Source organism: Musa acuminata, chromosome BXJ2-9 (assembly GCF_036884655.1).
Source record: "Musa acuminata AAA Group cultivar baxijiao chromosome BXJ2-9, Cavendish_Baxijiao_AAA, whole genome shotgun sequence".
In the NCBI taxonomy this organism is placed as follows: Eukaryota; Viridiplantae; Streptophyta; class Magnoliopsida; order Zingiberales; family Musaceae; genus Musa; species Musa acuminata.
Window position 1 is genome coordinate 48,220,428 of NC_088346.1, and position 14,737 is coordinate 48,235,164.

Sequence of the window (14,737 nt, forward strand, 5' to 3'; positions counted from 1 at the left end):
ACTGGATGAGATCAGGGCTGCAAAACTTACAAGCTTCGGTTGCTTAATATTCTAATCCTCCATCAGGATAGCAAACATGGATCATCCTATCAAGCTGGGCTGAGAATTATGTTCTTCACTTGGGAATGACAGAAACATAACAAATGGAAGAATCATGGATGGATAGGACAAGTGTTTTCTTTCCTTTCTCCATCATCCTTTCAGCGATGGTGAGAGAGCTACAGGAAGAGAGACTGACTGAATTCTCCATGCATCTAGCATGATGAAAAGTGGGTCAAACGACAGCTCTTGCACGCAGTAGATGGAGACATGGCTTGCACTGAGTTGGACAGGAAAGATGAGGGCCACATCATAAGAAATCTGCCTGCAGCATTAATCCGCAGGCATCCACAGATCGGAGGCCTCGAGGTAACTTGGCGTATCAAACTCATTCCACTCAATGCATTGATAAATACATAGAAAACAAGAAAAAAATTTCCTCGTAGAAAAGAAAATTTAGGATAATCATATCAGAGCAAATCATATTTTCATTGACCAACATAAAACATAAAGTTATTATTGATATTATTATTGTCAATTTCTTTTCCACTGCAACTTTCTCCCTGCTACTGACACATGAGAAGGCTTTTAGCTACCAAAAACACAAAGTTTAAGTTACTGAAAAAGCAATAGAAAAACCCACAAATTCCATAAAAATACTAAAACAGTGAGTCAAACACACTCTAGTTTGCAAAGAAATGTGCCTTACTCTTTTGATTTGGTCATTGACGTGTGTAGATGCTGATAAGAATCCATAACGTACAAGCTACAACAATGTTTGAGTTATATTGATTTATATTCACCACAAGTTCTGAACAAAGGAAAAAAAATTTTGTGAACCAATTCAAGTGCAAAGCAATTGATTGCCAGTAATTAAGATCAGTGGGGTGTCATCTTGTGCTATTTATTCATATACTATTTTACCGTGCTATATACCTCGCTGGCTAATGTGGGTCCCATAGGCGAAGCCAGGTGGGCAGGTCAGACGGGTGAACAGAAACTGGGTAAGCAAAGCGTTGATCTTGTTATTAGGTGGGACCGGGTGTTCAAATACTCGCTTACCGTCGGCTTTACCTGGCTTGCTCCCTGTGCAGGCCCCACACGAGAAGCTATTGCTTTGACCAATCAAAAGGCGGGCACGTGTGACGGTGACCGGGAAATGAATAGCTAAAGAGTTTATCTTATTCTCGGGTGAAACGTATAAGCCGAAAACTGACTCATCCTCGAAGTTACCGTGATTGCTTCGTATGGGCTCCATAGACCAAGCCACGCTACCGTCTAAGAAAAAGGCGGGTAAGGGAACGGGGAAGTTAGAAATAAGTAGCGAAAATATTGATCTTATTTTTGTATTAACGTCAGGCGAGGCGCCGACGTGGCAGTTCCTTGCGTCGCAATTCTAAGCCGTGATTGGACGGGCAACAACTAAAATATTAGCCACATCGGTCCCACAACAGTGAACCGTTGATCTCAAAAATCAAACGGTCGACAAATCGTCGCATATGGTCGTATATGCGCGACCTTTCGTGTGCTCTACATGCGACCCGCTGATTGGACGGGACAGATCACCGGGGGAGCGCGTTTTCTGGGATAAGCTCGCGGTTAGAAAGCCATACTAATATCCTTACCTGGATTGCTTTATGTGGGTCCCCCGAAAAAAGCATCGTGGCTTCCAATCAAAAGTTGGGCGGCTGTTCGGCTAATCTAAAAATTGGTAATTGAAGTATTGATCTTAATTTTGAATTAACGTTCGGCGAGGCGCCGACGTGGCAGTTCCTTGCGTCGCAATCATACGTTGAGTCGGCCTCATCACACATCTACCGTCGATCTCAATATCGGACGGATGAAAAAGCGTCGCATATGGTGGCATATGCGCGACTCCACGGGAAACGACATAGTCCACCTTCCAGATTCGTGCAGCCTTGACGGGGCCCGCTGATTCGACGGGAGCGATCACCGAGGGAAGCGCGTTCTCGGGGATAAGCCACGGTCAGAGTGCTATAAACCAGCGGACGACGACGACGCGGTGGGGAGTCGCACCCCACCTCAATCGCTAGCCTCTCTCTCTCTCTCTCTCTCTCTCGCCTAATCTCTCTTCGTCCGAGGCTCTTATCCTCATGTGGGATTGTGACTCTAATCAGCACACAATAAAGCTTGCTTTTTGATTTGGATTTCTTTTCCGAGACGCATCTCTCGCGGTTTCTTTAGGAGTTCTATTTCCAATACTTGTGGATTTATATTTATTCTTGTTCTATTCGGAAGAAGATCTTTTGTGGATTCATATTTATTCTTGTTTCGATTCGTATCGTTCAGAAGATTTCGATTTTGTTGATGGTTAGCGTGAGAAAAAAAAATTCAGATTTTTCTGATCCTAAAGAGGTGATTTTGTTGAAAGTCATTGACTTTGATCTTTCTTCGGCAAAAAATTGGTCTTTTGATGGTCGAGTTCTCCAAAAGGTGTCTTCTCTTAGTTTGGGCAAGCCGAGAGAAAAATGTCGGTGTCTTTTACGAGTTTCGCCTTCTGGATTTGGGGTGGGAAAGATCAGGAATCCCCCAATCCGTCCCTAATTTCCTCTCCCGAATTGCCTTGGGGATTTAAGGAGCAGGATTACTTAAGATTTCCATCAGCTAATGGTGCCGGAATAAGAACCAGTTCGAGGAGAGTTAAGAAGAAGCGGCAGAGCCGGGAGGAGCGGCGGATCGATAAAGAGTATGACATCGTCCTTGTGCCCTCGGATGGCGGATGCATGTCGGGGTCCGAGTCTGATGACTCGGATTGGTCGATTGGGTGGTTGGAACCTCATGACCCCGAGTTCCAGAGCGACAGCGACTCGGAGAACTGCAGCTTCGCCGTCTTGGTCCCGTGTTATGGCCGTGGTCGTAGTGAGCAGGCGGAGAGCTCCAAGTCCCGTGTCTTGGGAGCGGTCGATCGCATGGATGATCGTCATTCTGGTGAGTCAAAATGCTGATCTCATTCGAAGATCTTAAACCAATCCAGGAACCATTCGGTTGCACAAACAGCATTCCTTTCCCTCTGTTACATTGCATCAAAGACAACATTTTTTTTGGTGCTGATGAAGTTACTGCATCCTTTCTTGTTGTTTCTGCTCTTAGTTTATGTTGGTCTTTTTCTCCTAACAATGCTCAACTGCATCACTATTGCAGTCTATGCCCTCTTTGCATGTCGAAATTAGATTGGAATTTCCACATGGTCTCACTACATCCAATACACCACTAGTACAATCATTGTAGTTCAACTTTTTCTTGCAAGAACTATTTGATTTTTTCTTCTTCTTGCAAAGTTTTTTTTTGTGAATGGCATCTAATATTTTTCTATTTGGTACAATGTTGATTTATCCCTGTATATCTTTATTTTTCTTTGAATTTATTGAAAATCTTGCTTATTCTAAATGCATGGGATCTTGCTGAAGGCTTTTGGGAGTTAATAACTCATGACTAAAATTTTATTCCTAGCTTAAGTAGTTAGATATTTTACTAGTGGATTTCAATTGAAAATGATATATGTTATTGATGGTTATTCTAATGCTGTTTCCAATTTAGATGTTGCAGATGGCAAGAAGTGCATAGAAGAATGTCTTTCTTCTCTCCAAAGCAACTGACTTTGTGGAAACTAATCATGACTAATCTTTTTCTTCTTAGCTTGAATTAGATAGATTTTTGCTAGATTTGTAGCAGAAATGCGTATTGATCGCTTTCTTCTGTCCCTGATGCATACTAGATGATTTCCATTGAAGATGCTATATGTTATTGGTTCTTATTCTGATGCTGTTTCCAATTTAAATGTTGCAGATGGCAAGAATTACATAGAAGAATGGCTTTCTTCTCTCCAAAGCAACTGACTTTGCGGAAATTTACTGATAGCTTCGCCTTATAAGGTGTGCCGAAGACCATAAGCTGTGATTAACCTATAGTTAAACCGAGCGAAAAAAAAAGAAAAAAAAGAGGAAAAGTTTCATGGCAAACAAAAATTCTGCTGGAATCGATTCGCGATGTTGTTTATTACGGCGTGGTAGAACATCCCAAAGGTTCAGATCATTTTGAATTTGGTTTATTCTTTATCATCCCCTTGCTCGCGATATCTAGATTGGTGATTTTCACTATTGCATCATGTACATATGGGTGTAAATAATGTAAATACTGCTGTAAATATGGAACCATCCTTTGCCAATTTTGCTGTGAATGTAATGCTTTAGGAAGGCCAAATTGGTTGAATTCCTGTTGCTGAGATGGTTCATTTGTCTGTAAAATAAAGAGCGTTTATTATCATCTTTTATACCTTTTCTTTGCACGTAATTGGTTGTGATGAAGGTCAAATTTGTTCTGCTAGTGTTGAATCTATTGTTTGCACAGCCTCTTGAATTGGACATGGTCAACTTGTTTGGTGCAGTGCTACGTTTCTTATGTGCTGAAATCAGAAATTTCAATCAGCTTTGTGGCCAGTTTGTATATACGAGTAGAATCATCATCATCTCATCACTTCGAGCTAATTACAAGTAATTTTTATAGTTACGACGATGAAAATATGAAAACGATGGATAAAAAGATAATTTTATTATCATAATTATATATTTTTGATGATTGCTGATTATGATGTCGTTGGGAGTTTGGGTGATTGTTGTAGATAAGAGGTGACGAAAAGAATGATATAGATGTCGACGCTATGTTTCTATCTTGGCATTACTCAATTATAGCGTTGTCGGCACAAATGCAAATGCAGAACGATGCCACTCTACATTTGCATCAGTGTTGACACAATTATCGAGTGACGCCGATGTATATGTAGAGCATGTCGTCCATTTCTTTCTCTCCATTTGTCTCACCTCTCGTGATCACTCTCTTTTTTCATTTATCCGTCGCTCCCAGTAGTGTCATTGTCCATCACGATAAAAAAATATAACTAGGATGTTGAAATTATCTTTTTATCAATCATTTTTATTATTCTATCTGTACCGAGAACATTAGGATAAATAAAGTTATTTATTTTACTTTTATAGAATTTTAATATAAAATTTTTAATTCTAAAAACCGAAACACTAAAATGATATAATTATAAAATATAATATATAATTAGCCCCATCACTCCACGCAATCCCCCACGTTGGATGGTCATTCGGTCAAACAAGTGCTACGCTGTCCAAGAGGATTTGAATCTATAGCCTCTTTAAAGAGACTCGAATACTTTAATCGTCCAATCTAATCGACGTCAGCTTACAATCTATCACGATTGACCTGATACGCTATTCTAAGGTGGCGTTCATTACTTGTGGGGCATTTTGTATTATGAGATATGATGGTTTGACTTGTTATAAGTGTTCGATGAATATATCTTGGAATAAATATTTCGATGAATAAGTTCATCGATTAGAATAAGCATTCCGATGAGATGCATAAGCTATAATGATGTGTCTTCAACTATTGTCGACGTGAAACTGTATTTTGGATGTTATGCTCGAGTACAAAATCAAACTCAAACTCCGCTTGAGTATAAAATCAAAGATGACACCTATGAGGCTAATTATATATTACCATTTACGATTAGTTACCTTTAGTATTTCGATTTTTATATTTTAAAAAAATTATATTTATATCTCTATAGTTACAAAAATAAAATATTTAAATTTATTTATTATAATATTATTAATTTTACTAATAAAAACATAAAAATAAAGGACAAAAAAAGATAATTTTAACATTTCAATTAGTGATGGTAGACAACATTGGTGGTGGTTAACACGATGTCACTAGGAGCCGCGATGAAGAGAATGACGACAAGAGATGAGGACCGTCGATAACTATGTTGGAATCGACATAAATGTAGAGCAACCGTCACCTCTCATCATCACTCTCCTTATCCATAACAATCACTCGTGGTCTTTGATATCATCGTCCACCACTATCAACGTCATTCATTATCATCAAATAGAATGTTAAAATTATCTTTTTATTTTTTATGATAAAATTGATAATGTTAGGATAAATATATATAGATATTTTATTTTAATATTTATAGGGATATCAATATAACTTTTCAAAGTACAGGGATTGAGATATTAAAGTTAACTAACTAAATGAGATGATATATAATTAATCCCTCGAATCAGAGAGATAAAGAGAGAGAAAGACTCATCTTCCACCACCGATCTGACACAGCGTTGGGATTCCTCAACCGCACACCAAGAGCAACGATACCTATGATAGGGTCAGCTGATCCGACGACAGCGTACGGATTTCCGGTTCTCACAAGCGAGGAACAATAAACAAGTTGGATTCTGATTTGACTTGAAACCAACGAATAGTTTGGTTCCCATTTGAATCGAACTGTAATCAAGAATTAGGAGTCCACAACGAGGGAGTTAGTACAATGAAAAACTGCAATGATAAATCAAGGCTGGACCAATTACTTCCTCCAACAAGTGAATTCAAGAGGAGCTTGCTGAAGTCGCAAGAACTGGGAAGCTCCTTTTGTTAGATAGGATCTAAATTGAAAGCCGAGTAAAAGCTTCTACTTCTGCGACATCATCTACAGAAATACTATTTGTTTCTACCCAACAAAATTCACAGTTGTGCATAGAAATTGCATGTTCATATTTAACAAACACTACATACATACAACTTAGTATGGAACACAAACTGATTCGCTAAGAGACATGAATAGGTTTGTCAACTTAGCATCTCTTTTTCGCAACTACTGATCACAACATACCACACAAGGAGACATCACAACCATGTTGCAAGCGATGAACAAGATGATAAATTCACCAGCAACACCAAAGTTACACCGATGAAAATGATTGTTCAAGTGAGACCCAATACAGAAGATTTGAAAGATAGTCACTATCAAGCCATGCACTAATGTTTAATTGCACAGTGCCACTATAGTTTCTGACCTCATTATATGACTACAATCACGAACTACTGCATTTTTTTTTAAATGAATAGGCATCAGAAACACACTAAAACTTGCTTTGTGAGATGACGACTGGAAACATATCGGCCAGAGAAAAAAATGAAAACCCCTTTTAATTAGAGGCATAAATCCTTGTTTGATTGCCGTACAAAGTGATTAGTACTGGATACGCAATAACTCGGAGAATATTGTTGTCTACAGACACAGACTCTAAGGCTACTGAAGAAGATTTGACAAACATTAACAATTTACGAAACTGAGAGAGATATAACCTGCAGCCTAGGATTTTGATTTCACAGATAAGCCGGTTTCGACTTTCTTGATTTCGAATATCAACATTCTCCACATTTTGAGGACGAACATTTCTGCCTCGTCATCCAGAATAGACTGAAGCATTTCTAGCATTGTCGATGCTTGTATGTGATCTTTGATACAAGAAACAATATAGTCCACCAAAGTAGCTTCCTCCTCTCCAAGAAACTCGGTTATCTTCTTTGAAATCCATGGTCTCATCCTCTCATGCAACTCATGCTGTGGATATCAAGGTATATATCATTAACAATGAAAAAAACCAAGCAGCTAGAGAACTGCATAATGAAGACAAACAAAGGATCGTCCAAGTTCATCTATGATAGGCATAAGTTCCCTTTAACTCCAAATATTTTTTGCTCCATCTATTTCAAACAAAATATTGTAGTGTACTGAAACAGGCCAGCAACCAATATGCACCAAACTTTCACTCACCTACTTAATCATATTCTAGACAAGTGAAGCATAAAGATCTTTTGCTATATCTATTTCAAACAAAATACTATAGTACTGAAACAGGTCAACAACGAAGAAGCACCAAAACTCACTCACTGACCTAATCATATTCTAGATTAGAGAAGCATAAAGACCATGTAATCCCCTGATCACCATGAATTAAAAAAGATAATCTAATAAGAATTTACATTCACAACATCTGAGAGGCAAGCAAAAACTCTTCAGCAAGAGCAATTCTATTAGGATATCATATAAGATAACATCTTACCTTGTCGTACACATCCCAATTAATTTCATAGACAAACAGCTCTTCCTTAGTCTTCGGGATCATGTCGATCAACTGCTTCGCATCCAAAAGCTTCTTGTTTTCAGTTTTTTGCTTATCTTCTCGACCCTTTTCCCGATCAACATTCTTTTCATGCATCTTCTCCCTGCTTTCATCTTTGAAACGACTACTGTCATCATCATTACGATCTCGCTCTCTCAGGCTCAGTTTGTCACTAGAACGTCTATTTCTTTCCCTATCCACATCAGACTTCTCCTCTTTTGGGTTGACACCAGAGATGCGCTTTGCGAATTCAGAAGCAGCCACCAAATTTGGTTGTGGTGCAGATGCATTTATCTGGACAGCCTGTAGTTCTTCGGTGGAGTAATCAATTGGCACAAGTGGTCTCATTTTTTTCTCATCCACATCCTCATCATCCTCCTCATGGAAAACAGAGGGAACAGTTGTTCGTTTTCCTGAGCCTATTAGACCAAACCCAAGTTTCCGAGCTGGAATATTGTTGTTCTGCTTGGTGTCTGAGGTTGCAACTGGCACCATATTAAGGTCATCAGCACTGCTGTTTCTAAAAATTCCATCTACTGTCATAAAAAATAATTTTGTAATTATAAAGGACATACAACAGTAAAACAACCATAATAAATAAAATTCAAAAACTAACCATTATTAATAGTGTTTCCAGAAACCTCAGTAGCTTGGACTGAAGCAATTTGCTTTATTTCAACAAAATTCTCTTCTTCTTGCACAATAGGATTTTCATCCTCAATAATCATCTGATCAGGAGACCTTGAGTCAAGTTTTAATTGCTGCTCCTCCAATGCCCTCCTCTTAGCCTCAGAAATTTCCTCCTCTTCTTTCGATCTATCATCCAAATCCTCTTCCTTCTCCCGCTGCCTCTTTCTCCTTCTCTCCTCAAGTATAACACTCCTGCGTCTTCTTTTCCTTGAGTCATCATCGTCATCACCACTACTTTCCTCTTCCTGCCGCAAAATCTCTCGCCGACGTTCCCGTTCTCTTTCCTTCTCCCGTTCCTTCTCATACTGACGCTGGTACTCTTTTTCTCGCTCTCTAGATTCCCACTCCTTCAGACGGTCCTTGTACAATCGCTCAGCCTCCCTTACCTTCAAATCCCTTTCCCTCTCCCTTCTAACTCTCTCTCTTTCTCGTTCTCGCTCAACTCTCTCTAGCTCCCTTTCCTTATCCCGTTTCAAGTCACGCTCTCTATCTCTTTCTCTGTTCCTATCATGCCTCCTAGATTTATCAGGTGAACTGGTTTCAGGCTTGTCACTTTCAGTTCCAGGCTTGTTTTCACTTGTGGTTTCATCATCATTTTTATCTTCAGCAGCATCTGCATTAAAACGTTTTCTTATTTGTTGCTAAAAGAATACCAACAAGGATAGCAAGTAACAGGAAATTCTCCAATTATACCAGCAAAACTACACATTAAACTAAACTTACCACTTCTGACAACATCAATATCAGAATCCCCATCCCTCGATTTGGAACCTACTTCACATGTCGACTTAGCAGACCCATCTATAGGTGGGGGAGGCAATGGTTTGTTCTTTAATCTCTCCTCTATCATATTTGTTAGCTTCTCTAGAGCTTCTCTGTCAGCCTCACGGTCTTCATCTGTGACGATACCAAATTTCTTGCTGCTATCCTGGTTTTCGTTATCCCCAGAATCTTCTGAATCTTTCTTGGTTCCTTCTTCAACTGGTTTTGTAGGATCTTGTGTTTCAGAACCTTCTTTACTATTACTTTCCTTTGCAGGACCTCCAGTTTCTGCTTCTTTAATCTTCTCCCTTTTCTTTTCAACATATCGCTCAAGATATTCCCTGGTGGCTTGGTTTATATTCAGCTGAACATGTAAGAGATCACGTTAATCAATCAAACCAGGATTTAAATTATGGAGAACTTGAATGCACGAAAAATGCAAATCATGGGTATGAATGCAACAAGTCATGTATAAATCTTTGTAACTCATCCAGCACAACTCACACCACTTTAATAATAAAGCACTGTAAATCCAACAAATCAACTACTAGTTTACTTCAAGGCCACAAACTAAGCTCAAAAGTTATCATAATTTTAATCTCATACTAAATACTCAGCAACCTCTAACCAAGTTATACAAATCCATCCAAGTGAATGGACTCCAGCATGGAAGCAAATTCGCCATCTAAAACATAAACAGAATAAGATGCCATGACCATGTGCATGGTAGTTTGTTTTTTCAAGACCTTGAAAGAATTATATAATTTAATCTAATTCATGGATATTCTATAAAGATGCTAGAACCAAAACAAAACAAGGGAATATAAAGCAGCACACACATAAACACTAGGTTATATATTGCTTCTAACCCTCTTCATTTACTTTAGCACTCACGCAAGAAACTGCTCCAGGAATTCAACAGGTCGGTTATAATAAAACAAGGCTCATCAAGTATTAGCTTATATGGAAGAATATATACACCAACAAATTCAAAATATCACATGTAGCTTTCAAATACAACAAAATAGTCCATCAAACTAATTTCACTAAGAACATACATTTCTGGTGTACTAACATGTCAAATACAAAATCAGTTCAAAAGGTCAGCAACTTTTGTTGGAAAATAGTGAAAAGACAATCTCCAAGTGATAACACCCAAAGTACATGGAAACTAGAAAACTAAAAACATTATCTTCTGCTAATGGATAATCAAAACACATAATAGCAAGAAAATTGTATTTCTTTTTTCCTGTTTTCTTTTTTATAAATTTATAAACACTGAGCAATATTTGCAGAATTTTCCACTAAAGCAACCAAACATCTAAAAGCAAATTCAGATGCAATAAGAGGAGCAAACAGACAATGTTATCTTGTTAAATTAGGTTTCAAGGACTATCCTTTGGAAGGGCGAGTGGATCCCCAGCAAACTTGATCACAAAAATAAAAGAAACAAATGGTGTCAGCGAGGAAGATAATGCATGGACATGATTAGAAAATAATCAATTATAAAACCTCCTGACAGTCATGATGAGCCTTGTCATGCATTTGTCTCAAAATTATATTCCAAGGGAAGCAAGGATGTAAACTTCGACTTGCATCCCAATTAAAATATCAGATAAATTGAAAAGTCAATAACAAGTGCCACCAGAGTTGAAAGAACAAGAAAGGGAAAGGATAACATTCCTAAAGGTATATTCATCTGAAAAAGGAACACGCAGGGTCAAATCATACCACCAATTCTTGCCCATCAATGTTCAATTTACTAAGCAAGCGTAATGAACGAAGAACTCCTTCAGCAGACTCAAATTCGCAAAATCCAAAACCTTTAGGAGTACCATCAGAAGGATCTTGAGCACGTTTCCAACTCTTCACAGGACCACAAAGCTTCAAAGACACATCAAACAAAAGAAGAAAGTAAAGAACGTCAAGCATTAGAAATTTTTGACAGATCCACATCTTGGTTCTAATTTCATTGCAAAATAGGTCATATCTACAAATGCAGTTATGGACACATAACGTACCGTGAGAATTGAAAGGAGAAATTCATTTTCTACTGTGGAAGCAATCTTGCCAACATAAACAGTGGTTTGTGGCTTCTCTGCAGGTGCAACAATAGGTATAAAGGGCCGGATAACAGGAGTTACTACAGGTGGTACACCACGAATACTTGGAATAGGAGGCCTTGGTATTTGTGGAATCATGCCGGCTGGTGGAATTGGACGTGGAGGAAATCCAGGACGAATCATTGTTGGGTAAGGTGCAGGGTACCGGGGCATTCCTGCAGAATAGCAGACAATATCTATGCAAACTTATCAGATAGAATCCTTAAATTTATAAACAGCAACTAAAATTTCACAACATGAGAACAAAATAAACAAGAAAACTTAAAAACATTTTTACCACACAATAAAAGTATACAAAGGATCACACCACAAAGATAGCATATACGACCAGCTGTAAGAGTAACCTGGGGGGGGGGACATGCAAATAAATGTAATCTATCTCAAGTAAACTGGAGATTTGTGAAGACGGCCTTACCTTATCTACATCCTTGAAAACAATCTTCAGAAGTTACACCAGGAACTATATTTGCTGATCTCAGACCATGGCATTGTGCTATTCAATTTAGAAGCACTATGAACACATTGCTATAACTTAACTTATTTAAGAAAAAGTAAAACTAGTTCATTTCCAAAAAAATAAGAAAAATAATAAGGCCAAATGCACAAAGAAGATCAGTGTACCTTAGGAAAATGATGCAACCATCACTCAGATGCTAACAAGATCCACTGTTGAATCATTTAGGAATCCATGACAAGCGGAAGGGAGAGGACACCGTTTCATCCAACAAAGCGAAAGGATGTAACATGAAAAAGCACAAACACTAACCAAAATTTATATTTTTTGTATTAACCTAAATAACAACCTCTAAGCAGAAAATAATACTTAATAGACAATCTGGTGCTGTAAATCCAACGTAACTAGAAGTATTTAAGCATACCAACATAACTGGAAGTGATCTTTTAAGAACCGCAAGAGGAAGCCTGCCAGTCTTTTCACCAATAACCTTTGGATGAGGCTGTAGGAGAAAATAAGATCATTGGTATCGGATGCAGCCAGTTTCTAACCCACCAATGGGTTCTTTTTTTCCATTCCCATTTTATTCTTCTAATTACCAACACCACTAACCCCAATGATCAACTCAGTATAGCACATCCACTCGTTAATTTCCTAGAGAAAATGCTAGTGCAAGAAGAGTGCAAGCAAAACTATGAAGCTCCACCATTTACATAATGCACTAAATATACTGACTATGTCAAAACAAACCCCAGGAAACATTTTTTCCTCAAAGAAAAGAATTATCAAGCCAAAAATGAATTATTACTACCAATGCTAGATTTCACATAAGGCGATGGAATCTATCCAGATCAAAGAATAACCAAAGATGACGTTCAAACCAAATAGTGAGCTTTGTGATGATCAAGACAACCCACCCGGAGGAGGCATCCCCATCGGACCCTGTGGTGTAGGCATCGCCATATAACCATTTCCGACTTGACCGTAGGGCATAGGCGCCGCCCCCGGAGGCTGACCGTGCACCTGGTAAGGAACACCTGATCGAGCTGGCAGCCCTCCGCTCGCTGCACCGGGAGGCATGATCAAGGCCGGGGCTGGGACCCCCGGCGGCTGGATGCCAGGGGCCTGGAAAGTAGGGTTCTGCGCCATCGGATTCGGGACCGCGGAGTAATGAGGGACGGGAGGGGCGCCCAGGGGCCGGAAGGACGGCGCGAAGGACGGGACCGCCGGCGGCGGAGGAGCCACGGGGGAGGGGCTAGGGATGGGGTTGGACGGATTCGAGGCGGGGGTTTCTCCAGGAGCGCGAGGAGGGGCGGAGGAGGGATCGGCGGGGGCCGAGGAAGGGACGTTTCCAGCGTCGGAACTGTTGGCGTTAGGGTCTAGGGTTTGGGGAGAGGAAGGGGAAGCGACCGCCATGGTAGCAACCTTTCTTGAGGAGGACGGTGAGCAAATCGGGCGAAGAGCGGATGCAGGAATCGAACAAGAGGGGTTTCTTTTATTGAGCCCTCACGGAAGCACCCAACTTGGTCTCGAGCTTTGGGTTGTGCGGATCCGAAAAGAGATGAGTGTTGTTCGGATCCGAAGCCCAAATTCTAACATATGGCGAGTAACTTGACAAAATAGAGGAATCTTGTTCGGATCCGAAGCCCGAAATCCAATAAACCTTCGTTTAATTATTTATTGCTTTGAAATTTAAGCGTAGAATATTATCTGCCTTGCGGATCTATCTATCGACTTGCAAATATATCATTGATATTAAACTGATAATTAATTGAAACTTTAATTTTTAATAATAATTGATGGGGACATATTTAGACCCGAGTTGGATAGGGTGAGAATAATTGAGTTGAAGTGAGCTCAATGGATCAAAGAGTAGGTATAGAGGCATGTTTCGACTAATCTAACTCGATTAGAGCGAGCTAGAGGTGCGAATCGTCCAACCCAACGAGTTAGTCCGATTGGATTAGACATATATCCTTGAAAATAAAAAAAATAAATAATAAATAAATTATGAGCGAGTAAGTAAAATAAAGGGGTCATTAGGGGTATGTTATGATCAATTTGATTAGGTTAAACCGAGCTAGAGATGAGTCGTCTAACCAAACTAAACAATAAACTAAGCGGTGTAAGTTGACCAAATCGAACTAGGCATATATCCTTGAAAATAAAAAATAAAAATAAAAAGTTATTGTCCGTAGGTAACGTAATATATCAAATTGAGTTTCAGCCAATCTAACTCGGTCAGATCGAGCTATAGGTGCGAATTGTCCAACCCAACGAAGCAATCGAGTTAGCCCGATTGAGTTAGGCATATATAGTTTGTATTATTTATCAAGTATTTACTGAAATATCTATTTATGAGATCCTGAGTTAATTTTTTTTTTAATTTTATAAGTTTTTAAAGGATCATAAAAGGTTTTAAATAGATTGACTGAGCTTCCCTAATGAATAGATTTCATAAGGTTGCCAATTGGTGTGATGGTCAATCTCCGGAGGCAATAATAATGATGGCATATGTTATATTCTTAGGCACTAAGGTAACTCTCCATGACATTAACTATGTTGTCGGCTTCTTTTTCTTCATTAGGTGGTGCTATATCCTTCAAAGCTTATTCATGTGACACATATTTAGCTAATTTTGTTGGTTATCA

General features: G+C 39.0%; 2 protein-coding genes across 12 annotated transcripts; one reads left to right on the forward strand and one right to left on the reverse strand.

Annotated features, from left to right (window-relative positions):
* The first annotated feature begins 2,083 nt into the window (after positions 1-2,083).
* LOC135623764 (uncharacterized) lies at positions 2,084-4,345 on the forward strand. Its single transcript, XM_065127075.1, has 2 exons — positions 2,084-2,988; positions 3,847-4,345. The coding sequence occupies exons 1-2, from the start codon at positions 2,529-2,531 to the stop codon at positions 3,894-3,896; spliced, it is 510 nt and encodes a 169-aa protein (XP_064983147.1). The 5' UTR covers positions 2,084-2,528; the 3' UTR covers positions 3,897-4,345.
* Positions 4,346-7,054: 2,709 nt separating this feature from the next.
* On the reverse strand, positions 7,055-13,548 carry LOC135580940 (RNA-binding motif protein 25-like). 11 transcript variants are annotated; one of them, XM_065127084.1, is made up of 10 exons: positions 13,004-13,143; positions 12,511-12,588; positions 12,254-12,298; positions 12,048-12,125; positions 11,531-11,787; positions 11,241-11,393; positions 9,471-9,873; positions 8,674-9,360; positions 7,998-8,593; positions 7,055-7,495 (listed from the first exon to the last, which is right to left on the reverse strand). In XM_065127084.1, the coding sequence occupies exons 5-10, from the start codon at positions 11,783-11,785 to the stop codon at positions 7,244-7,246; spliced, it is 2,346 nt and encodes a 781-aa protein (XP_064983156.1). In that variant the 5' UTR covers positions 11,786-11,787; positions 12,048-12,125; positions 12,254-12,298; positions 12,511-12,588; positions 13,004-13,143; the 3' UTR covers positions 7,055-7,243. The 11 variants fall into 11 exon arrangements, with proteins under 11 accessions (XP_064983156.1, XP_064983152.1, XP_064983151.1 ...); XM_065127080.1 differs by having other exon boundaries at positions 11,531-12,125; XM_065127079.1 differs by having other exon boundaries at positions 11,531-12,125; positions 12,254-12,393.
* Between the last annotated feature and the right edge of the window lie 1,189 nt (positions 13,549-14,737).

Coding starts and splice junctions, on each gene's coding strand:
- LOC135623764 (XM_065127075.1), top strand. CDS start 2,529: ATGTCGGTGTCTTTTACGAGTTTCGCCTTCTGGATTTGGGGTGGGAAA. Junction 2,989..3,846: donor CATGGATGATCGTCATTCTG/GTGAGTCAAAAT, acceptor TAAATGTTGCAG/ATGGCAAGAATTACATAGAA.
- LOC135580940 (XM_065127076.1), bottom strand. CDS start 13,502: ATGGCGGTCGCTTCCCCTTCCTCTCCCCAAACCCTAGACCCTAACGCC. Junction 11,788..13,003: donor GATGGGGATGCCTCCTCCGG/GTGGGTTGTCTT, acceptor GCTATTCTGCAG/GAATGCCCCGGTACCCTGCA. Junction 9,361..9,470: donor TATTGATGTTGTCAGAAGTG/GTAAGTTTAGTT, acceptor GTTTTAATGCAG/ATGCTGCTGAAGATAAAAAT.